Source organism: Salvelinus alpinus, chromosome 12, assembly GCF_045679555.1.
Source record: "Salvelinus alpinus chromosome 12, SLU_Salpinus.1, whole genome shotgun sequence".
In the NCBI taxonomy this organism is placed as follows: domain Eukaryota; kingdom Metazoa; phylum Chordata; class Actinopteri; order Salmoniformes; family Salmonidae; genus Salvelinus; species Salvelinus alpinus.
In genome coordinates this window covers 45,379,963-45,407,849 of record NC_092097.1, presented here as the reverse complement: position 1 = coordinate 45,407,849, position 27,887 = coordinate 45,379,963, and the positions used below count along the sequence as shown (strand labels likewise).

Below are 27,887 nucleotides of genomic sequence, written 5' to 3'. Positions count from 1 at the left end.
ATATGTTATTTTCCATGTATTTATTAAAAAGGTGTGTAGCACTATATTGTCAATAAATTCATTTACAATATGAATTTGTTGACAACAATATGCAAAAATGTGAAAGTATTACAATTCAAAGCTTTCCATACAAAATATTTATACATCCTATAAAATGTATAAATGTATAAAACTATAGGTGATAAGTGAGATATATCTATGAGAACAGCAATATGTTGCTTTGCAAACATTTCGTAACAAGGCTTCTTTCTCATTAGGTTTTATGGAGTGTAGGCTCAGGGTGGGTCCTCTATTTTCCGATGATGATGTTCCTGTAGCCCTTGACGTGACACAACTTATTGCTATCGAAGTCGACCACCAGTTTCCTTAGGCCCGAGTGGGTGGGCGTGAAGTAGATTTTGACCTTGGCTTCCTGCCCAGGTTCCACCGTGGAGTTAAGTCTAAGAAGGGTAAATATTTAGAAGTTACTCTATCTACATGCACTGTAACACTATCACACTACATTCCCAGCATACATATTTAGACAGTTGATTATTTTTCATGAAAGTTTAGTTAAATATCTTGACTATCTATGGATGTCTTTAGCTACAGATGTAGGATCTTCATTTGATCACTCTTTTGTTTCTGAGTCTTGAAATGCAAACCTGTAGTGTATTTTAGTTTTAAAAAGGCTTATAAAGTTTGTAATGTCCATTTTGTAATTTCAGACTTGATTTGCCCTAATGAAAAATAGATCAACAAAAAATACAAAAAATACAAAAAATATCCATGAATTATAATCCACAATAATTCACATTTCCTGTTGGTGCAGGATTATTTTCCCTCTGTAGTAAACTGGCTCAAATGTAGATCCTAGTGTGATAGTGTGATTGTAATTATTTTGCTGAGCTGACCAGCAAGGACTGTGTATGTATTGTATCAGCCATAGTTCTCTACATAGATATATATATATGTCTGAACTAGAAAACACTTTGGATTAAAGCATGTGCTAAATAACCCTATTATAGTATAGGATATTTAATTATGTTTTAGAAGCTCGTCAAACTCATTCAAAACTGTTTTAATGAACAAATCCATTCATATTCTCATCTCGATTGTGTAACACCACATTGAGCCAAACATCTAGGAGTCACATGCCAACCAAACCCACAACTCATCACAATCATCTGTCATGCCCTGATCTGTTTCACCTATCCTTGTGATTGTCTCCACCCCCTCCAGGTGTTGCTTATTTTCCCCGGTGTATTTATCCCTGTGTTTCCTGTCTCTCTGTGCCAGTTTGTCTTGTATGTTCAAGTCAACCAGCAAGTTTTTCCCATGCACCTGCTTTTTCTATTCTCTTTTTGCTAGTCCTCCCAGTTTTGACCCTTGCTGGTTTCTGGACTCTGTTCCCACCTGCCTGACCATTCTGCCTGCCTTGACCTCGAGCCTGCCTACCACACTGTACCTCCTGGACTCTGAACTGGTTTTGACCTTTTGCCTGTCCACGACCATTCTCTTGCCTACCCTTTTGGATTATAATAAATATCAAAGAATCAAACCATCTGCCTCCCGTGTCTGCATCTGGGTCTCTTATACCATCTGAATGCTTGGAAAACCAACTCTGACAAAACGATACTCTCACAATCAAATTATTATTATAAATACTGAATAAATCCAGACAAACATTCACAACCTAGTGAAACAGTCAGCTTCCGTCCAGCGAACTTCCTAGTCTTTGAGGTGAAAGTGTTTGTTTTCAAATCCCTTTTTTTTTTGAGAAGATTCATGAAATTGTGGTCTTGGCAAAACACTTGGATAGTTAAAGTGTGCTTGAATTGTACATGGCTGGGAATTCAGTATCCCACTTAGCACTAATAAGACTTTTAGTCTGCTTTTGACATGTAAGCACTATTGTGAGTCTGCTACAAAACATACATTTCCATTCTCATGAACACCTCCAACTCCACCAAGGCATGGGCATGCACCACTTGGTGACTAAAACATGATTGATTATATGTCTATGAATTATACATATCCTTTTAGACATCCCTGACAAACATTACATGTAATTGTTGCTTTGACCCTCACTAATAGGTCCTATTTACACTCCTGTTGTTACTTTTAGCGGTAAATGCACTTGATCTGTAAACAGTCCCGTTTGGAAATAAACGTCACCCTGTCATGGTTCCCTCCTACCTCTCAGTGAAGATCTGTCCTCCAGTGAGATTGGACCCCTCCACGGTGAAGCAGCAGTTCTGCAGCGGTACTGGGAGAGGGTTCTGCAGAGTGATCTCAGCCGCCAGCTTACGGTTCTCTTTGGGTTCCCCAAGGATCTATATATCAGGGAACATAAATTATCTTAATGCTTTGACATATTGCATTTCATCGGCTAGGCGAGCATGGAGAACGCTCCATCTCTGATAATCACACTCAAGCTTGCAATGCCAGCTGGAACGGTTCTTTCAAACAATTTATCAGATGTTGACACATGTTGACATAAGACAGTTGATTATTTTTTATGAAAGTTTAGATAAATATCTTGACTATCTATGGATGTCTTTAGCTACAGATGTAGGATCTTTTTTTGTTGTTGATATCTCTGATAATCACACTCAAGCTTGCAATGCCAGCTGGTACAGTTCTTTCACATTGTGACCTCTGTTCTGGCATGAGTACTTCCAAGCAACTTAGTTATCTTGGAGCTGTGGTTAGCGTCCTTGGCTTGGGACCAAATGCTTGAACATTTTTGATTCCCTAGTCAGAGTACTCCACTGAGGTTGCTGCAATAAGTATAGTTATTACTCATGTTAATCACTGTATTCTTGTGTTTTGTAAAGTTTTAAAGTAGTGAGAATAGTGGCCGTACCCTGACTTTGATCTCGGGGTTAACCAGTACGACGTTCCTCACAGCGAGGTAAGCCTCTTGGGTACCGTAGTCTAGGAGCAGAGCCGCCAGCCGGATCAGGTTGTCCTCAGTGAGGTTCTCTGCATACTTGGAGTAGTTCATCCTAAGAGCAACCCGCTTTTCTGGAGTGAGACATAAAGCAGAGAAAGTGAGACACCATCCAATTCCTCAGGATGTTGACATGTTGACATAAGCAGATACATAGAACACTGGACAGTATGATTTCAATGCACACAGACACACATTCACGAATTAGCATTAGACATGAAATAACATGAAAAGATAACTCCATACACGGTCTTAAACTCTAAATGAGCTACAGTATATCACGCTCACATATACAGTGCCTTTGGAAAGTATTCAGACCCCTTGACTTTTACACATTTTGTTACGTTACAACCTTATTCTCAAATGGATTAAATAAAACAATTTCCTTATCAATCTACACACAATACCCCATAATGACGAAGCGAAAACAGGTTTTAATTTTTTTTTTGCAAATGTTATTAAAAACGAAAATATATTTACAAAAGTATTCAGACCTTTTGCTATGAGACTCGAAATTGAGCTCAGGTGCATCCTGTTTCCATTGATCATCTTTGAGATGTTTCCACAACTTGACTGGAGGCCACCTGTCGTAAATTCAATTGATTGGACATGATTTGGAAAGGCGCACACCTGTCTATATGAGGTCCCACAGCTGACAGTGCATGTCAGAATGGCTGAAGAAATTGTCCGTAGAGCTCTGAGACAGGATTGTGTCGAGGCACAGATCTGGGGAAGGGTACCAACACATTTCTGCAGCATTGAAGGTCCCCAAGAACACAGTGGCCTCCATCATTCTTAAATGGAAGACGTTTGGAACCACCAAGACTCTTCCTAGAGCTGGCCGCCCGACGAAACTGAGCAATTGGGGGAGAAAGGCCTTGGTCAGGGAGGTGACCAAGAACCCGATGGTCACTCTGACTAGAGTTCTAGAGTTCCTCTGTGGAGATGAGAAAATCTTCCAGAAGGACAACCATCTCTGTAGCACTCCACCAATCAGGCCTTTATGGTAGAGTGGCCAGACGGATGCCACTCCTCAGTAAAAGCCACATGACAGCCCGCTTGGAGTTTCCCAAAAGGAAGCTAAAGACTCTCAGACCAGGAGAAACAAGATTCTCCGGTCTGATGAAACCAAGATTGAACACCTTGGCCTGAATGCCAAGCGTCACATCTGGAGGAAACCTGGCACCATCCTCACGGTGAAGCATGGTGGTGACAGCATCATGCTGTGGGGATGTTTTTCAGTGGCAGGGACTGGGAGACTAGTCAGGATAGATGTAAAGATTAACGGAGTAAAGTATAGATATATCCTTCATGAAAACCTAATCCAGAGCGCTCAGGACCTCAGACTGGGGCAAAGGTTCACTTTCCAACAGGACAACAACCCTAAGCACACAGCCAAGACAATGCAGGAGTGGCTTTGGGACAAGTCTCTGAATGTCCTTGAGTGGCCCAGCCAAATCCCGGACTTGAACCCGATCGAACATCTCTGGAGAGACCTGAAAATAGCTGTGCAGCAACGCTCTCCATCCAACCTGACAGAGTTTGAGTGGATCTGCATAGAAAAATGGGAGAAACTCCCCAAATACAGGTGTGCCAAGCTTGTAGCGTCATACCCAAGATGACTCGAGGCTGTAATCACTGCCAAAGGTGCTTCAGCAAAGTACTGAGTAAAGGGTCTGAATACTTGTGTAAATGTGATATTTAATTTTTTAAATTTGCCAACATTTCTAAAAACCTGTTTTTGCTTTGTCATTATGGGGTATTATGTGTAGATTGATAAGGGGGGAAAACAAGGTAATCCATTTTAGAATAAGGCTGTAAACTAACAAAATGTGGAAAAAGTCAAGGGGTCTGAATACTTTCCGTAGGCAGTGTATATATACTCAAATCTTTCCATTATACAAAGCCAACTGACCTTCTCCAGGTGCCAACTGTACGTTGAGCAGGTCTTTGAACCCACAGTTCTCTCCCAGAATGCCGTTGTAGGACACAGCTCTGGAGCCGAACACCAGACGGCACTTCTTCTCATTGGGCGTGTTGTTTGTAATCACGGCAAAAACGTCAAAGTCACAGCCCTTTCTCATCTCCGTGGAAACCTTGATGACGATAAGCAGGCCAGCATTGTCTTGCTGCTGCAGTAGTTTGTTCTGGTGGTTGGCTTTTGTAAAGGCCTCCCTTTCCTCGTCAGAACCTGGGGGCACAGAAAGCAAAAGTTATACATGCTTTCATATACTGTAAATTAATATACTGACACATTTAGGGAAGAATAAGAACTTGTTTCCAGAGTAGTCTTTAGTGAACTTCACCATATATTTCTTATTTTGAAGCTCCATACTCTATCTGATTGTACATATAAAGAACAGACTACTTCAAATACTTAGGAAAGTCACATATTCTTTCTAATCTGCTGTCTTGGCGGCATATTGTGGTGTAATGTGACATTTGTGTGTCCTGGTGGCATGTTACAGTGGTGTCATAGTGAAGCTCCCTACCCTCAGGGTACTTGTACAGGTGTGTAATGTCCTCTCTCCTATCACTGCCCACGCTCTTAGTGCTGATCTTCAGCCCCACTTGGACGGAGCTGATGATCTTCTTCGTGCTGCCATCTTTCCTCTTCATAAAGGTGTGTATGTCAGCATTGACCTCCGCAAAAACAAATGAGGCGTCATATTTATAGGTGAGCTCGCCCTCCTTGATGGCTTTCAGTGGGATAGGGCCACAGCAGTAAACCCCTGAAAGAAGGACAATCTGTGAGGGAACTGAAGATTACATGTTTTTATGACATATCTGAAGCCATATCCTTATCACTTCTAGTAAAATCTGATGATTAGCAATTCAGGAGTTTTCTGGAATCACTACACATGAATTGGGGTCAGGCCCTTTAATGGGCTATTCTGAAATAGTTGGGATTATTGTAGTTTGGGTTATTGTAGTTGGGGTTATTGTCAATACCATCAAGGCCTCACCTTCACTCTTCTCCTGTGGAGTGGGGTCCATGACCTGCCAGCCGTCAAAACCTGGTTTGAGATCAGGTCTGGTCATCCAGTTCTCGACCCAGCAGTGGTAGTTCCTACAAAGACACACAACCATAGTAACCCCTTAACCATTTCCAGACGGTCTGCTACAACTGAAGGACATTTGCTCATATACCCAACCTCCGGAATGCCTTGACTATTTCCAGATTGTTGGCAAAAAGCATGAACAAATACATGGCTAGCTCTGTATTGAATTTGTCTGAGTGGAAATCCACCAATTTGATAGTCCTCATGAGGTCTCACCATATCATGTCACTGGACTTCTGAACAAGTTGTCCGTTCTCATCCACGTAGCGCTCTATCACCAGGTTACTGTTGGTGTCGTGGGCTGAATTGTAGTTGGTGACCAGTCGACAAGGGATGCCCAGGGCTCGCGAAACTGAGAGGGCACATAAATCATGTACAGTTAGCCAATACTACTCATCAACTATTCTACTACAGGTCTAACATATGGCATTATAAATACATCATATACAAGTATATATTTTACAGTTAGGTCATTTAGCAGACACTCTTATCCAGTGATGTACAGAAACAATTTGGGTAAAGTTGCTCAAGGGGACACCTAGTTGGCTTGGGGATCGAACCAGCAACCTTTTGGTTACTGGCCCTAGGCTCTTAACTGCTAGGCTACCTGCCCCCCTATTCATAGAATCAAATCAAATCAAACTTTATTTGCCACATGCGCCGAATACAACAAGTGTAGACTTTACCGTGAAATGCTTACTTACAAGCCCTTACCCTTAACCAACAGCGCAGTTCAAGAAGAAAATATTTACCAACTAGGCTAAAATAAAAAGCAATAATAAAAAGTAACACAATAAGAATAACGAGGCTATATACAGGGGGCACCGGTACCGAGTCAGTGTGCGGGGGTACAGGCTAGTTGAGGTAAGCTGAACATGTAGGTGGGGGCAAAGTGACTATGCATAGGTAACAAACAAACAGCAAGTAGCAGCAGTGTACGGGGGGGGGTGTCAATGGAAATGATCCGATAGTGATTTTTATGAATTGTTCAACAGTCTTATGGCTTGGGGGTAGAGGCTGTTGAGGAGCCTTTGGGTCCTAGACTTGGCGCTCCGGTACCACTTGCCGTGCGATAGCAGGGAAAACAGTCTATAACTTGGGTGACTGGACATTGTCTCTGACAATTTTATGGGCTTTCGCCTATTAATAGACACCACCTATTAATTTATATAGGTCCTGGATGGCAGGAAGCTTGGCTCCAGTGATGTCCTGGGCCGTTCGCACTACCCTCTGTAGCGCCTTACGGTCAGATGCCGAGCAGTTGCCATACCAGGCGGTGATGCAACCAGTCAGGATGCTCTCGATGGTACAGCTGTAGAACCTTTTGAGGATCTCGGAGCCCATGCCAAATCTTTTCAGTCTCCTGAGGGGGAAAAGGTTTTGTCGTGCCCTCTTCACGACTGTCTTGGTATGTTTGGACCATGGTAGTTCATTGGTGATGTGAACACCAAGGAACTTGAAACTCTCGACCTGCTCCACTACAGCCCCGTCGATGTTAATGGGGACCTGTTCGGCCCGCCTTTTCCTGTAGTCCACGATCAGCTCCTTTGTCTTGCTCACACTGAGGGAGAGGTTGTTGTTCTGGCACCACACTGCCAGTTTGCTGACCTCCTCCCTAAAGGCTGTCTCATCATTGTTAGTGATCAGGCCTACCACTGTTGTGTCGTCAGCAAACTTAATGATGGTGTTGGGAGTCGTGTTTGGCCACGCAGTCGTGGGTGAACAGGGAATACAGGAGGGGACTAAGTACACACCCAAGGGGCCCCAGTGTTAAGGATCAGCGTGGCATACGTGTTGTTGCCTACTCTTACCACCTGGGGGCGGCCCGTCAGGAAGTCCAGGATCCAGTTGCAGAGGGATGTGTTTAGTCCCAGAGCCCTTATCTTAGTGATGAATGTGTTACTAAAGGTGTCTTGTGCAATACAAAAAGGGGACAGAATGTCTCTTACATAATATAATGATACAGTATGTAAAAAACTCAGTCTTAATGTCTATGCATTCATGTCTAACCTGAGCAGGCCACTGCTGCAAACACCCAGCATTGGCCAAAGCGCACAGGCTGACAGGCATTTGTGTCCCAGTTCCGGAGGATCTCCACACTACCCTTCCATGACAGAGGGCTCACCCCGCCGTCATAGTCATCAATCCACCTGCCCAGCAAGACTCCCTTGTCGTCATTGCAGTTCACCTGAGGGACATGAACAACAATGGTCAGGCTCTTCATTTCACATTCAGCTTTGTTGTTATATTGAGCCTTGCTATTTGCCATCTACTATATGTTCAAGTGTATATTTTATATTCTATTCTACTGTATGAACTGCAGTGTGTAATGCAGTGCATGACAGGATGTGAAACCGATTGATGTGATCTCACCATGGCACTGAGGACTCTGGACACATAGATTGGGTTTCTCCTCCCTGAAGCGTCTTTCCCAGGGTTACACAGGCACTTCGGGTTCATATCCAGGATTCTCAGACAGGCATTCAGGATCCCATCCTCAAACTACACCACACAGAGAAAACCACACAAGGTCAAATCAATCTGCTATTTATTTTCAAAAGGGAACTAAGCATGCAAAGGTGAGCAAAAGATCGAATAAAGATCAAAGGATTAGAAGTTTGCTTCTCGTCTTTGATTCTCTTCTGAAAATATCATGTGCAAACGTTTAGTAAAGCTGAACGACAGTGTGCAGGATATGCTACTATGACACACACCAATTAGATAATGAGTTGTATCAACAATTGAACCTTGGTCTCACCATCTCAGTGGGATTATCATGATCTGTCAATTATACACAGATTGAACCAATGGAAGCATCTTGATGTGGAAAGAAAATAGCCTCAATTGGATTTTATCAGTCAACAGTTCACAAGTTCTTCTCAACCATAATTTATCTTCTCACTTTATCAAACTTGTCAGGCCAATCATACAGATGTAGGATCTTAATTTGAGCCGGTTTCCTACAGAAGGAAAATAATCCTGCAGCAACAGGAAATGTAAATTATTATGTGGATTATAATTATTGGACATTTTTGTAAGGGTTGATAATTTCTTTCATAAGAATAAAATGGAAATGATAAACTTCCTTTTTAAACCTCAAATACACTACAAGTATCACCCTGCAACAGGGTGATCAAATTAAGATCCTACATCTCTAAATATACAGTACTATGAGGCAGCATGATCTCACCTTTGAAAGTGCACAGTACAGTAGTTACATTGGAAAGCAGTTCAACATACATCTCTTGATGAATGGCTATTTCTCCCTTATCAGGGTAAGCGTAAGCCAAATTCAAAAGCCAAGCCTTTATCACTACCACCAAATTCTGGTTTGTCTCTCCTCAAGGAGGCTGTTTATACAACGATCAGAGCTGTGCTGCTGTTGGTACCTGGCCATAGTTCCAAGGTGTTGGGATGGGGTATTTCCAGCCGCCTCGGTAGATGATACCATCTTGAGCCAAGATGTACTCCCTCAGTTTCTCCTCACTGTCCATGTACACCACATCACCTGTAACATATCATACGGAGGGGATGATGTAGGAAGCAATTGGATGAATTAGTACACAAAAAATGTGGACCACTTTTGGCTCGTGATCACCACTTTCAAATCTTTAATGAGACTATCTGCTGTCCATTTACTTTGATGTCTAAGGTAACAAAATGTCTAAGTGTAACTTGTATTGTAGATACAGCACATGATAGGGCTAAACATTTAGAGATACTGGAAAATACTTATCCATCCCCATCCATCCCATTCTCCATTGTATGATTATCATATCATCTCCAAAACTACCATCCATCCATCCATCCATCCATGCCATCCTGTTCTCCCCACTGTGGGATCCTTCCTGTAAACCTGCATCTCTCCATTGGTCATGCTGGCTGTCTTTGTAACAGAGACATCTAAAGCGCCTATCAGAGTCCAAAACATGTTCTAAAAATATGTTCTAAAATATTGGACTGTTGGCTCTCTTACTTTTCTAATTCTCAGCACGGCTCAAGCAATTTCTCCAACTGTCGACACATTCCGCATAGCTATGTCTCGTCTCTGCGTCTGTCAATTACTCTTAAGGCATTCCACTCAACTATGCATAGCCCCTACTACACTCACAGACAGAATGATGTATGGAATGTTTACCTACCGGTGCACCAGGGGTTATAGAGCAGCACAAAGTCCACCCTGCCCCCCTGACCCAGGGTCAGGCGCCAGCGTCCGATGGGCGCGTCCGGGGGGGAACAGATGGACAGAGACACCATGTTCCCGGGGGGACTGGTGATGGCGGCGCTCCAGCGGGAGGTGTCGATTTGGTCGGTCAGCCCAAAGGAGGCCTGTGTACCATACTGGTCAGAGGGCTGGGGACCTAGTAGAGGACATGAAGAAGAGAAAGGGTGAAAGATGGAACACTTGACTAGGGATGATGTAAAGGACTTCAAAGCCAAAACACTAGAGCTTACCTACTTATTTTACCATTGGAGGGAAAGTAATATTGGCCATAGCTATTCTGTCATTCTTTGTCATAAGATGTGTCAATGGATCTCATTAGTCTAAAGTGAGGGTTTAAATAGGCCTTGACAAAAGTCATGACCTCGACAGAAGTTGCTGTCCTTTATAAGAATTACGTTCTTTACTGTATCATAAAAAATATGAAGCACACAGATGCTTTCAGGTCACACATGAAACATTTTCATAATTCAGACTGTACAATTGACATACTATTCCCAAACCCTTCAGCGAGAACATTGGAAAATGGTGGACAATTCCACAGGGATCAAAGACGATGGAAACTCAGCTTCCTTCAAGTGACCTCCGTTAAGATAAACTGCCTGAACTGAAATTCCATTGTGTTCAGACTGGGCATAACACCAAAGAATCACCCCTTTTAACCCCTTTGCTTTCAGCAGCATGCTGAAACAACTTAGATTCCTTCCTTGGCTGTTATGTGTATTAAAGTTTATATTACAGCCGATTAAAAAATAGTTTAACTTTCACTGTGATAGCCTTATCTTTGAAAGGACACATGCTTTCCTGTGGAGTGATCCTCTTCCTGTTCTCAAACTGGTGGATACTGTAGAAACTTCTGTGGTCTGTACAATGGCCACTCCACCCCTCTTATGACTGTTACTTACATCTGACACATTAATCTTGATTAAAACATCTGATCATTTCAGTGTTTTCCCCTAGATATTTCCAAAGGCGGGACAGAAAGGGTCATCAAACGCAACATCTATGGTTCCTCACAACAGAACCAAAGCCCAAAGCCTGGGCAGGGTGAGTAATGTTAAAGGAGGCAGGGTAGAGTGTCAGCTAACTATTCTGCAAGAGTCAATAGCGTTATCACTGAAAATTTGAACAGGCTTAAACGGTTTCCCTTTCCTTGAAACAACATTCGACCTCACCATTAGCTTTTCTTACTCCTTATCACTTTGTAGATCACAATGACCATTGGGGAAAATAAATAAGTTCCCAATGCCAATAGAAACACTCAAGTAGGCGTTGCCATAGTACCTACCCCAAATACAAGTGTGCCAAGCTTGTAGCGTCATACCCAAGAAGACTCGAGTCTGTAATCGCTGCCAAAGGTGCTTCAACAAAGTACTGAGTAAATGGTCTGAATACTTATGTAAATGTGATATTTTAAATTTTTTATATATAAATTGGCAGATTTTTTTTTTTTAACTGTTTTTGCTTTGTCATTATGGGGTATTGTGTTTAGAATGACAATGTAATACATTTTAGAAAAAGGATGTAACATAACAAAATGTGGAAAAGGGGAAGGGGTCTGAATACTTTCCGAATGCACTGCATGTACATATAGGTAGGGGTAAAGTGCCTAGGCAACAGGATATATAATAAACCGCAGCAGCAGCGTATGTCAGTGGTTCCCAACCCTGGTCCTCCAGTACACCCCAACAGTACACATTTTTATTGTAACCCTGGACAAGCACACTTGATTAAACTTTCCAAATAATCATCAAGCCCTCGATGAGTTGAATGAGGTGTGTTTGGGCTGTTGGAGAACCGGAGTTAGGAAACACTGGCGTATGTGATGAGTCAAAATAGTCATTGCAAAAAGCGCCAATACAGATATTCCGTGTAACTATTTTGAAGTCTTATTGCTTGGGGGTAAAAGCTGTTCGGGGTCTTGTTAGTTCGAGGCTTGGTGCATCGGTACTGCTTGCTGTGCGGTAGCAGAGACAAACGTCTATGACTTGGGTGTCTGGAGTCTTTGACAATTTTCAGGGCCTTCCTCTGATACCGCCTGGTATAGAGGTCCTGGATGGCAGGGAGCTCAGCCCCAGTGATGTAATGGGCCATACTCACTACCCTGTGTATCACCTTGTGGTTGGATGCCAAGCAGTTGCCATACCAAGCGCTGATGCAGCCAGTCAAGATGCTCTCAATAGTGCAGTTGTAGAACTTTGAGGATCTGAGGGCCCATGCCAAATCTTTTCAGCCTTCTGAGGAGGAAGAGGCGTTGTCGTGCCTTCTTTATGACTGTGTTGGTGTGTTTGGTCCATGTTAATTACTTAGTGATGTGGACACAGAGGAACTTGAAGGTCTCAACCTGCTCCACTACAGCTCTGTCAATGTGGATGGGGGTATGCTCAGCCCTCCGTTTCCTGTAGTCCACGATCAGCTCCTTTGTCTCCTCCCTATAGGCTGTCTCATCGTCAGACACACCGTTGTGTCATCAGCAAACTTAATGATTGTGTTGCGTTCATGTGCGGCCACGCCGTCGTGGGTGAACAAGGAGTACAGGAGGGGACTAATCACGCACCCCTGAGGGGCCCCCGTGTTGAGGGTTAGCGTGGTGGATGTGTTGTTGCCTATCCTCACCACCTCGAGGCAGCCCGTCAGGAAGTCCAGAATCCAGTTGCAGAGGGAGGTGTTCAGCTTAGTGATGCGCTTGGAGGGCACTATTGTCACGTTCGTGACCTGTTTTCTGTTGTTTTGTATGTGTGTGATGGTCAGGGCGTGAGTTTTGGGTGGGCAGTCTATGTTTTCCGTTTCTATGTTGGTTTTGGGTTGCCTGGTATGGCTCTTAATTAGAGGCAGGTGTTTTGCGTTTTCCTCTAATTGAGAGTCATATTAAGGTAGGTTGTTCTCACTGTTTGTTTGTGGGTGATTGTCGCTGTGTCTGTGTATTTTGCACCACACGGTACTGTCTCGTCTCGTTCGTTCGGTCGTTCCTGTTTATGTGTTCCTCGTTTCATGTAAGTTCATAGTTTAGGTCTGTCTAGTTCGTTTTGTTATTTTGTTAATCATTCAAGTGTATTTCGTTTCGTGTTTTTCCGTCTTGTCAAATAAACATTATGTATTCATCACCCGCTGCGCCTTGGTCTACTCACTCACCGAGGGACGGCCGTTACAGAATCACCCACCAAACCCAGATCAAGCAGCGGGTTAATGGACAGCAACGACAGCGCACGAAGCAGGATTTATGGTCTTGGGAGGAGATCATGGAAGGAAAGGGACCATGGGCTAAAGTGGAGGTGAATCACCGCCCATGGGAACAGCTGGAGGCAGCTCGGAGAGCGGAGGAGACCGGAGAGAGGAACCGGCATTATGAGGGGACGCGTCTAGCACGGAAGCCCGAAAAGCCCGTGAGTACTACCCAAAAATTTCTTGGGGGGGGGCTAAGAGGTTGTGGGCCGAGGGCAGGTAGGAGACCTGCGCCCACTTCCCAGGCTAACCGTGGAGAGCGGGAGTACGGGCAGACACCATGTTACGCAGTAGAGCGCACGGTGTCTCCTGTACGGGTGCATAGCCCAGTGCGGGTTATTCCACCTCCCCGCACTGGTAGGGCTAGATTGAGCATTGAACCAAGTGCCATGAGGCCGGCTCTACATATCTGGCCACCAGTACGTCTCCTTGGGCCGGCTTACATGGCACCAGCCTTACGCATGGTGTCCCCGGTTCGCCTACATAGCCCGGTGCGGGTTATTCCACCTCCCCGCACTGGTCGGGCGACGGGGAGCATTCAGCCAGGTAAGGTTGGGCAGGCTCGGTGCTCAAGGGAGCCAGTACGCCTACACGGTCCGGTATTTCCGGCGCTACCTCCTCGCCCCAGCCCAGTACCACCAGTGCCTACACCACGCACCAGGCTTCCAGTGCGTTTTAAGAGCCCTGTTCCTCCTCCACGCACTCTCCCTATGGTGCGTGTCTCCAGCCCAGTGCCTCCAGTTCCGGCACCACGCACTAAGCCATCTGTGCGTCTCCAGAGCCCTGTACGCACTGTTCCTTCTCCCCGCACTCGCCCTGAGGTGCGTGCCCTCAGCCCGGTACCTCCAGTTCCGGTACCACGCACCAGGCCTATAGTGCGCTTCGAGAAGTCAGTGTGCCCTGTCCCTGCTCCCCGCACTAGCCTTGAAGTGCGTGCCGTCATCCCGGTACCTCCAGTTCCGGCACCACGCACCAGGCCTATTGTGCGCCTCAGCAGGGCAGAGTCGGCTGTCTGCCCAGCGCCGTCTGAGCCATCTGTCTGCCCAGCGCCGTCTGAGCCATCTGTCTGCCCAGCGCCGTCTGAGCCATCTGTCTGCCCAGCGCCGTCTGAGCCATCTGTCTGCCCAGCGCCGTCTGAGCCATCTGTCTGCCCAGCGCCGTCTGAGCCATCTGTCTGCCCAGCGCCTTCTGAGCCATCCGTCTGCACAGCGCCTTCTGAGCCATCCGTCTGCCACGAGCCATTAGAGCCGCCCGTCTGTCCCGAGCCATTAGAGCCGTCCGTCAGTCAGGAGCCGCTAGAGCCGTCCGTCAGTCAGGAGCTGCCAGAGCCGCCAGCCAGTCAGGAGCTGCCAGAGCCGCCAGCCAGTCAGGAGCTGCCAGAGACGCCAGCCAGTCAGGAGCTGCCAGAGACGCCAGCCAGTCAGGAGCTGCCAGAGACGCCAGCCAGTCAGGAGCTGCCAGAGACGCCAGCCAGTCAGGAGCTGCCAGAGACGCCAGCCAGTCAGGAGCTGTCAGAGCTGCCCTACAGTCATGAGCTGCCCTACAGTCATGAGCTGCCCTACAGCCCGGACCTGCCAGAGTCCCTCAACCCGGACCTGCCAGAGTCCCTCAGCCCGGACCTGCCAGAGTCCCTCAGCCAGGACCTGCCAGAGTCCCTCAGCCAGGACCTGCCAGAGTCCCTCAGCCAGGACCTGCCAGAGTCCCTCAGCCAGGACCTGCCTCCCCTTATCCCGGTGCTGCCCCTTATCCCGGTGCTGCCCCTTATCCCGGTGCTGCCCCTTATCCCGGTGCTGCCCCTTATCCCAGTGCTGGCCCTTATCCCGGTGCTGCCCCTTCATTTAGGTGGTTTTAGTTGGAGGGTGGTCATTGGGAGGGGGATACAGAAGCGGGGAGTGACTATGGTGGTGTGGGGACAGCGTCCGGAGCCTGAGCCACCACCGTGGTCAGATGCCCACCCAGACCCTCCCCTGGACTTTGTGCTGGTGCGCCCGGCGTTCGCACCTTGAGGGGGGGGTTCTGTCACGTTCCTGACCTGTTTTCTGTTGTTTTGTATGTGTGTGATGGTCAGGGCGTGAGTTTTGGGTGGGCAGTCTATGTTTTCCGTTTCTATGTTGGTTTTGGGTTGCCTGGTATGGCTCTTAATTAGAGGCAGGTGTTTTGCGTTTTCCTCTAATTGAGAGTCATATTAAGGTAGGTTGTTCTCACTGTTTGTTTGTGGGTGATTGTCGCTGTGTCTGTGTATTTTGCACCACACGGTACTGTCTCGTCTCGTTCGTTCGGTCGTTCCTGTTTATGTGTTCCTCGTTTCATGTAAGTTCATAGTTTAGGTCTGTCTAGTTCGTTTTGTTATTTTGTTAATCATTCAAGTGTATTTCGTTTCGTGTTTTTCCGTCTTGTCAAATAAACATTATGTATTCATCACCCGCTGCGCCTTGGTCTACTCACTCACCGAGGGACGGCCGTTACAACTATGGTGTTGAGCACTGAGCTGTAGTCGATAGGTGTTAGGTGTACATAGGTGTTCACATAGGTGTTCCTCTTGTACAGGTGGGAGAGGGCAGTGTGGAGTGCAATAGAGATTGCGTCATCTATGGATCTGTTGGGGCAGTATACGAATTGGAGTGGGTCCAGGGTGTCTGGGATGATGGTGTTGATGTGAGCCAGGGATAGCCTTTCAAAGAATTTCATGGTTACAGATGTGAGTGCTACGGTGCGATAGTCATTTAGACAGGTTACATTGGCGTCCTTGGGCACAGGGACTATGGTGGTCTGCTTGAAACATGTAGGTATTACAGACTGGGTCTCTGGTCAAAATCTAAACAGCAAGCCAGTTCCAAAATCGACTTATTGGATAGCTCCAGTGAATACCTGTGGATGGTTCCTATTACAGAAATGCCTGTAGAAGCCAAAAATGTAAAGGTAGTGAAAAAAAAGGCCTTAGACTTCAAGGGGTTAAAACAATAGAAAAATATAGCAGAGAGTATGTTGTTATAGTGTTACACACTATGCAGCAGCACATGCATGAGGTATTTTCAAACTTGCAGGGAAGTTAAGATTTAGACTTAGGCAGCCTTTTCCCACCTGTGTTTTGTGGGTAGTTGTTTTCTGTCTAGTTTATGCACCTTACAGAACTGTTTCGGTTTCTTCACGTTGTTATTTTGTTCAAGTGTTTTGGTTAATAAAAAAATCATGAACACTTACCACGCTGCGCTTTGGTCCGATCCTCATTACGACGAGAGCTCTGACACTACTGTTGTTTAGAGGATAGGGAAACGGTTTCATCCTGCTCCAATTATCAGTGATAAGACTATTGACTCTTACAGAACAGTTAGCTAGCTGACACTCTACCCTGCCTCGTTTACCATTACTCACCCTGCCCAGGCTTCGGTTTCTGTTGTCAGGAACCGTAGATGTTTGTTTTGGGACCCTTTGTGTCATGCCTTTGGAAATATCTAGGGGAAACACTGAAATGATCTTATGTTTAAATTAAGATTAACCTTTAGGATTTAACCTGTTTGGGATAGGGGGCAGCATTTTCACTTTTGGATGAAATGCGTGCCCAGAGTGAACTGCCTCCTACTCAGTCTAGGATGCTAATATATGCATATTATTGGTAGTATTGGATAGAAAACACTCTGAAGTTTCTAAAACTGTTTGAATGATGTCTGTGAGTATAACAGAACTCATATGGCAGGCGAAGACCTGAGAAAAATCCAACCAGGAAGTGGGAAATCTGAGGTTGCTTGGCCTACCGAATACACAGTGTCTATGGGGTCAAGTTGCACTTCCTAAGGCTTCCACTAGATGTCAACCGTCTTTAGAAACTTGTTTCAGGCTTTTGCTATAAAGGAGGGGGGAATGGGAGCTGAATGAGTCAGTAGTCTGGCAGAGTGTCTCAGGCTCGTGACGCACGGTCCCGACAGATTTAGCTCTCGTTCCAGTGCTTTTCTACAGACAATGGAATCAATAATGTTCTACAGAACATTATTGAAGTTTTATTTTAAAAACAGCCTAAAGATTGATTCCATACATCATTTGACATGTTTCTACGACCTGTAACGGAACTTTTCGAGTTTGTCTGGATGTAGTGCTCGCGCCTCATGAAGATGGATTACTGGGCTGAACACGCTAACAACAAGTGGCTATTTGGATCATCAAAGGTAAGTGAATATTTATAATGTTATTTCTAACTTCTGTTGACTCCAACATGGCGGATATTTCTTTGGCTGGATTGGGCTCTGAGCGCCGTACTCAGATTATGCTTTTTCCGTAAAGTTTTTTTGAAATCTGACACAGCGGTTGCATTAAGGAGAAGTCTATCTTTAATTCTGTGAATAACACTTGTATCTTTTATCAATGTTTATTATGAGTATTTCTGGGATTTGATGTGGCTATCTGCAAAATCACCGGATGTTTTGGAATCAAAATATTACTGCACGTAACGCACCACTATAAACTGAGATTTTTGGATATAAATATGCACATTATCGAACAAAACATACATGTATTGTGTAACATGATGTCCTATCAGTGTCATCTGATGAAGATCATCAAAGGTTAGTGATTAATTTGATCTATATTTCTGCTTTTTGTGACTCCTATCTTTGGCTGGAAAAATGTCTGCTGTGTGTCGTTGTGACTTGGCTGTGACCTAACATAATCAAATGTTGTGCTTTCGCTGTCAAGCCTTTTTTAAATTGGACATGATGGGTAGATTAACAAGAAGTTTATCTTTCATTTGCTGTATTGGACTTGTTAATGTGTGAAAGTTACATATTTCAAAAAAATATTTTTGAATTTCGCGTGCTGCCTTTTCAGCGGAATGTTGTCGAGGGGTTCCGCTAGTGGAACGCCTGCGCTAGATTAATAAAAAATTAAACAACATTTATCTAGTGCTTTTCACATGGAATTGATTAGTCGACAACTCAGGAATAACACAGTACCTGTCTCTACGGTGAGGTCAAGGGCGCTGCCATCAGGCTGGTAGACGCCCGAGCGGAGGTGCAGGTTGATGGTGAACGGCTGGCCCCTTCTCACGATGAGGCGCTCCACCCCGTTGAGCTCCGTGCGGTGGTCTGTGTTGTTGAACTCACACTCCAGGTCCCATCGGGCAATGTCCAGTGCTGGGAGATGGATGAGAGAGACAAAGGAAACAGTGAGTAGAAATACCTCAGGATTGACCATCTACCCAGCCAGTTACAAGGGAATACAATCCTGCTCCACAGTTCCTGTTTGCTCTTTGGGGGTGTCAGTCCAGTCTTCAGTATAATAAGGCTTAACACTTTCTGACAAATGTGTTCGTCAAAAGTGCTATACAAATATAATTTTATCGATTGATTGTCTTCTCTTTCATGGTGCCTCAGTGGTGGACCAAACTCCCCCATTGCTTTTAAGACAATTGGGTCTATACCTGTTTTTAGCTAAGCTGATGACCTTCCTCTTCAAACTGGCTCCCCAACTCTCAACGCTGGTTCCTTCCAAGTAGACCACCCCTTCCTCTCACCGCCAATGGCACTACTACTCTGGAAATGTCTATAATAGTTGCTTTACATTATATTGTAGCATTTCAATTCTGGTACTTCATTCTATTTTTAGCACTACAATGAAGTATTCTACTAACCTCTGAGGAGAGAGTTGCTTGTATTTATGCTAGCTGTCCAGCTCTTTGACTATGTGCTTTTACAGAAAGAGCGTCTGCTAAATGTCTGTTAACACTAGAACCACTGGGCCTCAAGCTAACGACCAGCCATTCTGACTCCAACATTCTAACAGTGTAATTGAGAACATTTCATATATGCTATTGCAAAAACAATAATTTGGTTGTGTTTATGAAGGTCTTCGGTAACATTGGAATATAATATTAATTTTAGAACACCATAGCATTTCCATTAGTTTATTTTACTATAGGATATACTGTATGTAAAAACAAACACAAAAAACACAACATTTCTTATGTTCAATCAATTTTATTTGGGGAATGCCTTTATTACAACTATGAAACTAAAAGCATATGTGTTGGAACACGGCAACAGCTTATTTTTTATAACAACAAAATAAATAAAATACCCCAACCACAAAGACGCATGGTCAGCAAGACGTGCGGTCAAATGATGAAAACATCAGTAGCCTAAACATCATTATAAGTGTCAAGTGTCAAGGACGGAGGGGGGCATGACTTTACATTTTTCTTATACATGAGCTGTCAAAATGACTGCTTTAGTGGTTTTAGTTTTAAAGAAAATGTACATAAGCTATGGTATACTTAATCATATTAATAAGTGTATAGCCTATAGAATAAAACGTATGCATGGCTAAATCATTAAGGGTGTCGAATTAACTTGTGGTAAATAGGCCTTAGACAAATGGTTAAAGGACTGCTGCAAATTGTTTCCAGACATTTTCAGACCTTCTGCCATCTTATCTCTGGCAGCAGGCATGAATCCAAGGACTTTCATTGTTATTTAAACTAACCATAAGAGTTCACTTCCTGTTGTTGAGTGTAAAGAGAAAAAACCTTACCTGTTGTGTAACAGAAAGACTTGTATTGCCGTAAAAATCATAGGAATCCTTCAGACAGGAAATGCTGCTTTGCAAATAACTATCTTGGGAACTATATTTACTCAAGTACCACTAGTGGGTAAGTACTACACCAACCCATTGAGACACAGACTTGAACTCTTTCATTGATTCATTTTAAAAAAAGGGAAGTATTTCACAAGAGAGAAAACAAGAAAACATGAATGAGCAGTGTTCTGTCACTCCCTGCGAGGCGAGGTGTGCAAGCAAGTACTGTACACCTCCTTGTCCCCAGGGCTCGGTGTGTGACTAAGATCCCACCCTCTGATTTCCTATTTACAGTCATCCTGCTTCTTTAAGACAAGACTGGTTGTTGTTAAATAATATTGGCAGGAGAAAACGACATGAAAACAAAATGTGAGGTGACAAAGGTTATGCCCAAACTCCTAGAAAAGGGTTCCAAAAGTGTTCTTCGGCTGTCCCCATAGGAGAAGCATTTTTGGTTCCCAATAGAACCTTTTTCGGTACCAGGTAGATCCCTTTTGGGTTCCATGTAGAACCCTGGGTTCATAGATCCCTTTTGGGATCCATGTAGAACCCTGGATTCTTCATGGAACCCAAAGGGTTCTACCTGGAACCAACAGGGTTTTCAAAGGGTTCTCCTATGGGGTGAACCTGTTAGGTTCTTATTCTCAGAGTTAAAACTCACCGGACACAATGAAAGCTCAAACCAAGTTTATTCTTCCCAGAGGATCAATACAGCTGCATCAGACAAGGACATATTCACACAAGCACTGATATTTAACCCTTTCTTCTATGCTGAGTCTCCTCCTACACATCTGAACAAACATTGCATCTTTTATTGCTAGGCAAGAAACTAAGTGATACGGGTCATAAACTTTTCTTTCTCCCTTAACGTGACCTGACCTGCCCTCCACCCCCTTCATCACTAATCCATGGCTCTCTCCCCTTATCAATGCCTGCCACATGTGATCACTTTCCCTACACTCAGTACATTCCAAGCTTAATTGCCCCCCCCCATATACTTCCCTCCTACAGATAACCATTAACCTCTGGTGTAGCCCCTCGGCTATGGCACCCCTCAGGTCTCTGTTACAGCTAATGACTAATTAAATTGAAAGTTTAGAAATCCAAACCTATCAAACCGAAGAACCCTTATTGGTTCTAGACAGTACATAACAACAAAGACTAACTGACAAGTGTTTCCAATGGTTTGTTTTTGTTTGCATGGTGCATTAAAGCTTGGTGTTCTAACACTGGTCACTGGTTAACACTTGAAGTGTTAAGATAACACTGTATGCTGGGTTGCTCAGTCACTGACACGCAATATAACATTACCATCTTGTTTCACCAATCACTTTTGAGCTGCATTGTCAACACTCACTTATCCCAATTTCTTATAGGACAAAATGACATATCTTTCAGAAAGAATTTAACATCAAACGGCTAAGGTAATTATGTTACCTCTGATTGCCATATTACGCAATCAGAGGAATATTGTTCAAGCTTTAAAAGGTTGCTTGCCCTAGGGTGCTTAAATACCCTATCGCCAGTGTACTACTTCTTGAATAATGTTAGAGTGCTACTTTGAACTACATGCAGGGTTGGGGAGTACCTGATTACATATCACTGATTATAATGAACTAATCAGTTACTATAACAACAAAAATCTGATTACATATACTTTTTAAAAACTAGATTATTATTTAATGGATTACTTTAAATTTCATAAAGGATGTTTGCGAGAGAAAAAAATACATTATGCCACAGTTCTGTTTTCTCAATGACATTCCATTCAGAATTGAAAAAAGGTGTTTAAGTTTGTTCCATCTGAGTGAGTCTGACCACAAGTCAGAGACCTCTATGATGACACACCAAAAGCGTTTGTTAGATTCTTTATTGTCTTCTTCTAATGCCTCTTAAATGTCTCTTAAGGGAGAAGTAAATGGAAAGTACATGAAAGTAATCAGATTATGTTACTGAGTTTGGGTAATCCAAAAGTTACATTACTGATTATAATTTAACAGGTAACTAGTAACTGTAACATATTACATTTAAAAAGTAACCTACCCAACCCTGACAAATCCATTTCTGTAGGAACATCTGGATAGTGTATCTTCTACATTTGACCAACCGTGGGGAATTTTGCATGTGTTTTACACCTTGTAGTTGAAGAAAAGTGGTCTTTCAAAGGAGACAAACTTAAGTCTCCAGTCCAGCTCTTTCATCCTAAAGAGAAATTAAGTTGTCAATAAGCCTATTTTACTCAGTCATAAAGCGTCTGGGAACTTGTGCTTTTCCACAGCTAGAGGCAACAGGACTACAAACCTAGAATCTGGAGACCATTAGGCAGATTAATAGCAGATAAACAACCAAAATGTTGTTTTCGACAACACAGTCCAGACAACGCAAGCTCAATCAATGTAATGGTAAAGTGTAGTTATTGCTGCTTTTCATTCTTGTATTACACAGTTGGTATCAAATAAAATGCATGTTTATTATACACTCTCGCAATGTGGAATGAAAGCTGATGTAAGATAATGTGCAGTCTGAATTTAAACGGAACGGTTTCTGTAATTAAGGTGTAGTTATTGTTGTTTTGCTTTGTTCTATTGCACTGGGAAGACAGTGTATTACAGTCTGTCACAAACATGAATAGTGCAAAAATAAATTTCCGGACAGAGATCAAGGTGAGCTATGTGTGTAGGGGGTGTCTTCCCATTTATGTGATCACATGCCCCCATTGAGCAGGCTACTACCATGAGGTCACCATCTCCACCATGCCATCACTCGAGACTTACACTCCCTTGTTTTGCTTCCAGTCTACTAAACTTGAACAACACCACATCAAGTGTCCTGTTATAGGCCAAGCAGAATTACTGGGCCAGAATAAACCCAATAAGGTCGGGGCAATGAAAGATCCTAGTCAGGGAAAAATGCACAGAAGCAGGTACAGTAAATCCCAGGAAAAATAAATACGTTCTCTCATCTATTAACAGCAACCTATCCAGCCTAGTCACGAATGAAGCGGCAAGAGCTCTCTCTCTCTCAATTCAATTCAAATTAAGGGGCTTTATTGGCAAGGGAAACACGTTTACATTGCCAAAGCAAGTGAAATAGATAATAAACAAACAAAAAATAAACATGTTCAATTTTTCTGCTCTCTCTCTCTCTGTCTGTATGTGTGTGCGTGCTTCTCAGCGTTGTCTGTATGTGTGTGCGTGCTTCTCAGCGTTGTCTGTATGTGTCTGCGTGCTTCTCAGCGTTGTCTGTATGTGTCTGCGTGCTTCTCAGCGTTGTCTGTATGTGTCTGCGTGCTTGTGTGTGTGTGTGTGTGCAAGGTGTAAAAGGTTTGAATGGGTTCATAGGGGCTTCGCAAAATCATTCCAAGGACAAATTAAGTTCGCCACAGTTTCTGGTTGCAGTTACAGCTGCTGTCTGCTATTAAAAGCCCAAAGTTCCCTTAGCAACACTTAACTCCCTCTGAAACACATTCCTCAGATGCATTGAAGATGCATACGACTAGGCTAAAGCTTAAGGTGGGAGAAAACACTTGTGTCATCAGCAATGTTGAGCCAGAAAAATAAAAGGCTGCTTTTATATATATAAAAATTACATTTGGTTCTGTTAAGACATCAACCCCAATGGCCTATAGACAGCATGTTAAACTGTCATTTAGTGGTTATGGCAATGTGAAAAGAAGTTCTCACCCCATCCAACTTTTAGATGTTGGATGACAGTTTTTGTTGGTGCGGTTGTCAGAATGCTGTTCATTGACTACAGCTCAGCGTTCAACACCATTGTCCCCTCTAAGCTTTTCACCAAGCTGATAACCCTGGGACTGAACACCTCCCTCTGCACCTGGATCCTGGACTTCCTTAAGGTCGACCCCAGGTGGTGAGGGTAGGCAACATCACCTCCGCCACACTGACCCTCAACACGGGGGCCCCACAGGGGTGTGTGCTTAGTCTCCTCCTGTACTCCCTGTTCACCCACGACTGCGTAGCCACGCATGACACAAACACTATCATCAAGTTTGCTGACGACAAGACGGTGGTAGGCTTGATCACCGGCGACGATGAGACAGCCTATAGGGAAGAGGTCCGTGACCTGGCAGTGTGGTGCCGGAACAACAACCTCTCTTTCAACGTCAGTAAGACCAAGGAGCTGATTGCCCCCATCCACATCAACAGGGATGCAGTGGAGCTTCAAGTTCCTCTGTGTACAAATCACTAAGGACTTAAAATGGTCCACACATACACACAGTTGTGAAGAAGGTGCGACAGCACCTCTGCCCCCTCAAAAGGTTAAAAAGGTTTGGCTTGGGCCTTGAAATCCTCAAAAAGTTATACAGCTGCACCCTTGAGCGCATCTTAACTGGCTGCATCAATGCCTGGTATGGCAGCAGCACCGCCCTCGATCGCATGGCACTACAAAGAGTGGTGCATACAGCCCAATACATCACTGGGGCCGAGCTCCCTGCCATCCAGGAACTCTATATCAGGCGGTGTGTAAGGAAGGCCTGCAAAATTGTTAAAGACTCCAGCCACCCAAGCCATAGACTGTTCTGTCTGCTTCCGCATTGCAAGCGGTACCGCTGCATCAAGTCTGACACCAACAGGCTTCAGAAAAGCTTCTATACCCATGCCATAAGACTGCTAAATAGCTAACTAAATAGCTAACAAAATGGCCACACGAACTATCTGAGTCGACCCTTTACTTTTGCACTGTCTCTATGCACACACAGGACCCTACATACTCACGCACACTAACACTCCAACACGCACGCACACACACACACACACACACACAATCACTTCATCATTTGCTCACACACACATAAGATGCACACACATTTATACTGACTCTATGCACATGCACACACACTCACATACAATCATCACATACACTGCTGCTACTCTGTTTATCATATATCCTTATCCCTAGTCACCTAGTCATACAGTATATACCTCTATCACGCCAGTATCCCTGCACATTGTATATTTGGTACTGGAACTGACTGACCCTATATATAGTATGCTTACTTACTTTCTTGTGTTCTTATTTGTTATTTCAATTTATTGTCTGTTTTTTGTTCCTCCTTATGTTATTTTTAGTACTACATTGTTATTGATTACTGCATTGTTGGATTTAGAGCTTGCAAGAAAGGCATTTCACTGTATTTGTGCATGTGACATTAAAACTTGAAACTTGAACTTTCACACCATTATAACATGCACTGTAAAGAGGCTGCTGTGAATTTAACTAACAGGCAGCTCAGTGGCAGGGAAAATTCTGTATGTCATATTACAGTGTACCTCACCTGAAATTCATTGAGGGGAAGGTTTTGCATTTGAGTATTTTACTGTAATTACAGCGGATTGGTGCAAGCAGGTTGGCAGCTAGGCAAAGTGTTTACGCATTACAGCATAGCATCCAAAATACAGGGTTGTCTAACTTTTTGTTTTGCTTTGGTGAGGGGTGTGTGTTTTTTTATTGGGCACAGGGGAGGATAGTGGGTTTTGTCCCCCTGGTTTACATTAGCCGTTTTGCAGGTTTTACTGAATACAGTGCCTTCAGAAAGTATTCATGCCCCTTGATTTATTCCACATGTTGTTGTGTTACAGCCTGAATTCAAAATTGATTCAAATTATTTTTTTCTCTCACTCATCTACACACAATACCCAATTCTGACAAAGTGAAAACATGTTTTTATAAATTTTTGCTAATGTATTGAAAATGAAATACAGAAAGATCCATTTACATAACTATTCCCACCCCTGAGGCAATACTTTGTAGAAGCACCAAAAGTATGTTCAAATGAGTTGATTCAGCTATTTCAGTCCCACCCGTTGCTGACAGGTGTATACAATTGAGCACACAGCCATGCAATCTCCATAGACAAACATTGGCAGTAGAATGGCCTTACTGAAGAACTCAGTGACTTTCAACGTGGCACCGTCATAGGATGCCACCTTTCCAACAAGTCAGTTCATCAAATTTCTGCCCTGCAAGAACTGCCCAGGTCAACTGTAAGTGCTGTTATTGTGAAGTGGAAACATCTAGGAGCAACAACGGCTCAGCCGCGAAGTGGTAGGCCACGCAATCTCACAGAACGGGACGGCCAAGTGCTGAAGCGCGTAGCGAGTAAAAATTGTCTGTACTAGTTTGCAACATTCACTACCAAGTTACAAACTGCCTCTGGAAGCAACATCAGCCTAAGAACTGTTCGTCGGGAGCATCATGAAAATGGGTTTCCATGGCCGAGTAGCCGCACACACACCTTAGATCACCATGCGCAATGCCAAGCGTTGGCTGGAGTGGTGTAAAGCTCGCCGCCATTGAACTCTGGAGCAGTGGAAATGCGTTCTCTGGAGTGATGAATCACACTTCAGCATCTGGCAGTCTGACGGACGAATCTGGGTTTGGAGGATGCCAGGACATTCTAGACGATTCTGTGCTCCCAACGTTGTGGCAACAGTTTGGGGAAGGCCCTTTCCTGTTTCAGCATGACGACAATGCCCCCGTGCAAAAAGCGAGGACCACACAGAAATTGTTTGTCGAGATTGGTGTTGAAGAACTTGACTGGCCAACACAGAGCCCTAACCTCAACTCCATCGAACACATTTGAGATGAATTGGAACGCAGACTGCAAGCCAGACCTAATCGCCCAACATCAGTGCCTGACCTCACTAATGCTCTTGTGGCTGAAAGGAAGCAAGTCGCCGCAGCAATGTTCCAACATCTAGTGGAAAGCCTTCACAGAAGATTGGAGGTTATTATAGCAGCAAAGGGGGGACCAACTCCATATTAATGCCCACGATTTTGGAATGAGATGTTCGACGAGCAGGTGTCCACATACTTTTGGCCATGTAGTATATTTATTTTTGTATTCTTTTTTTGAGGGATAAAAAAACTCAATATACCTTAAAATAACTAAAACCAAATTGAAACTGTGTAGAAAAGATCATGGATCTACATTCATACAGTTTCTTGCCTGTGTCCAGCGCGCTAATAATCACCTAAATGAAAGCTAAACAGCCAGGGAGAATACATTTTTTTTTTTAAATGGAAAATAACAATTTGTTGTAAATTTTGATGGCGAGGAAATATTTTTAAAATAAATTGTGCACATGTGGCCCTCAGGCAAATTTTGATTGACACCGCTGGATAAGGTCATCAATGGCAACCTAACCTAATGTAGCAGGCGTAAAAGAAACCAGCTACCGGTAAGATATTTGCCGGTCTGTGTAGTGCAGAGGCAAAAACCAAAACGTGCACCCAGGATGTCCCCAGGACCGAGTTTGGAAAACCCTGGTCCATAGTGAAGGGATGGATCAGGTTTCACTTTGCGGTTTAGTTTTGAGATTTTTTTCTAAACGAATCAATTGTTCACCAGCCTTTTAAGGTAATATTGAAATCCTCTAAATGCTTCAAATATTTAGATACATATTCTGGCATATGGCTCAGTCCTGCAAGGAAGTATTTATTTTAGGAAGCAATAACATGATAAGCTATTTTAAATTATCTGCCACTGTCCACTGTCTAGTTTTTCGTTGATATTGAAAAGAAAATGCATTAGTTGTTAAACTGTTGATGAAACTCAAAAATGTAATTCACAGTTATGTTCAAATGCTCAATAATGCTATGCACGTACTAGAGAGAAGATTTACAGAGATACAACACACTCAATAAAACAATGCAAATAAAACATTTCAAACAGTTATTACAATCTTACCTTGAGCCATTATCGTGTTGATGTACAGCCGGGTAATAGTCTGTGTCAGGCTGTTGAAAGTATTCTCTACTCTGCGCAGCTACTCTGACTGTGAACGAAAGTCATATTTGTAGTGGTCATGCGCGTCACCAAAATTCATTGGCAGTTGACTCATTTGACCATTTTGGGGAA

At 43.7% G+C, this 27,887-nt stretch overlaps 1 protein-coding gene across 1 annotated transcript; it reads right to left on the bottom strand.

Moving 5' to 3' along the window:
* Window position 1: 1 nt before the first annotated feature.
* Window positions 2-27,846, bottom strand: LOC139536225 (protein-glutamine gamma-glutamyltransferase 2-like). Its single transcript, XM_071336554.1, has 13 exons — window positions 27,717-27,846; window positions 18,385-18,564; window positions 10,140-10,358; window positions 9,387-9,505; window positions 8,371-8,499; window positions 8,008-8,185; window positions 6,214-6,349; window positions 5,902-6,005; window positions 5,428-5,667; window positions 4,851-5,126; window positions 2,849-3,009; window positions 2,179-2,315; window positions 2-440 (listed from the first exon to the last, which is right to left on the bottom strand). The coding sequence occupies exons 1-13, from the start codon at window positions 27,724-27,726 to the stop codon at window positions 290-292; spliced, it is 2,040 nt and encodes a 679-aa protein (XP_071192655.1). The 5' UTR covers window positions 27,727-27,846; the 3' UTR covers window positions 2-289.
* Window positions 27,847-27,887: the final 41 nt, after the last annotated feature.

Excerpts from the sequence above, each read along its gene's own strand:
- LOC139536225 (XM_071336554.1), bottom strand. Across the intron at positions 5,668-5,901 it reads TCCACAGGAGAAGAGTGAAG|GGGTTTACTGCTGTGGCCCT; the intron begins GTGAGGCCTTGA and ends TCCTTCTTTCAG. Across the intron at positions 441-2,178 it reads GGACAGATCTTCACTGAGAG|ACTTAACTCCACGGTGGAAC; the intron begins GTAGGAGGGAAC and ends TACCCTTCTTAG.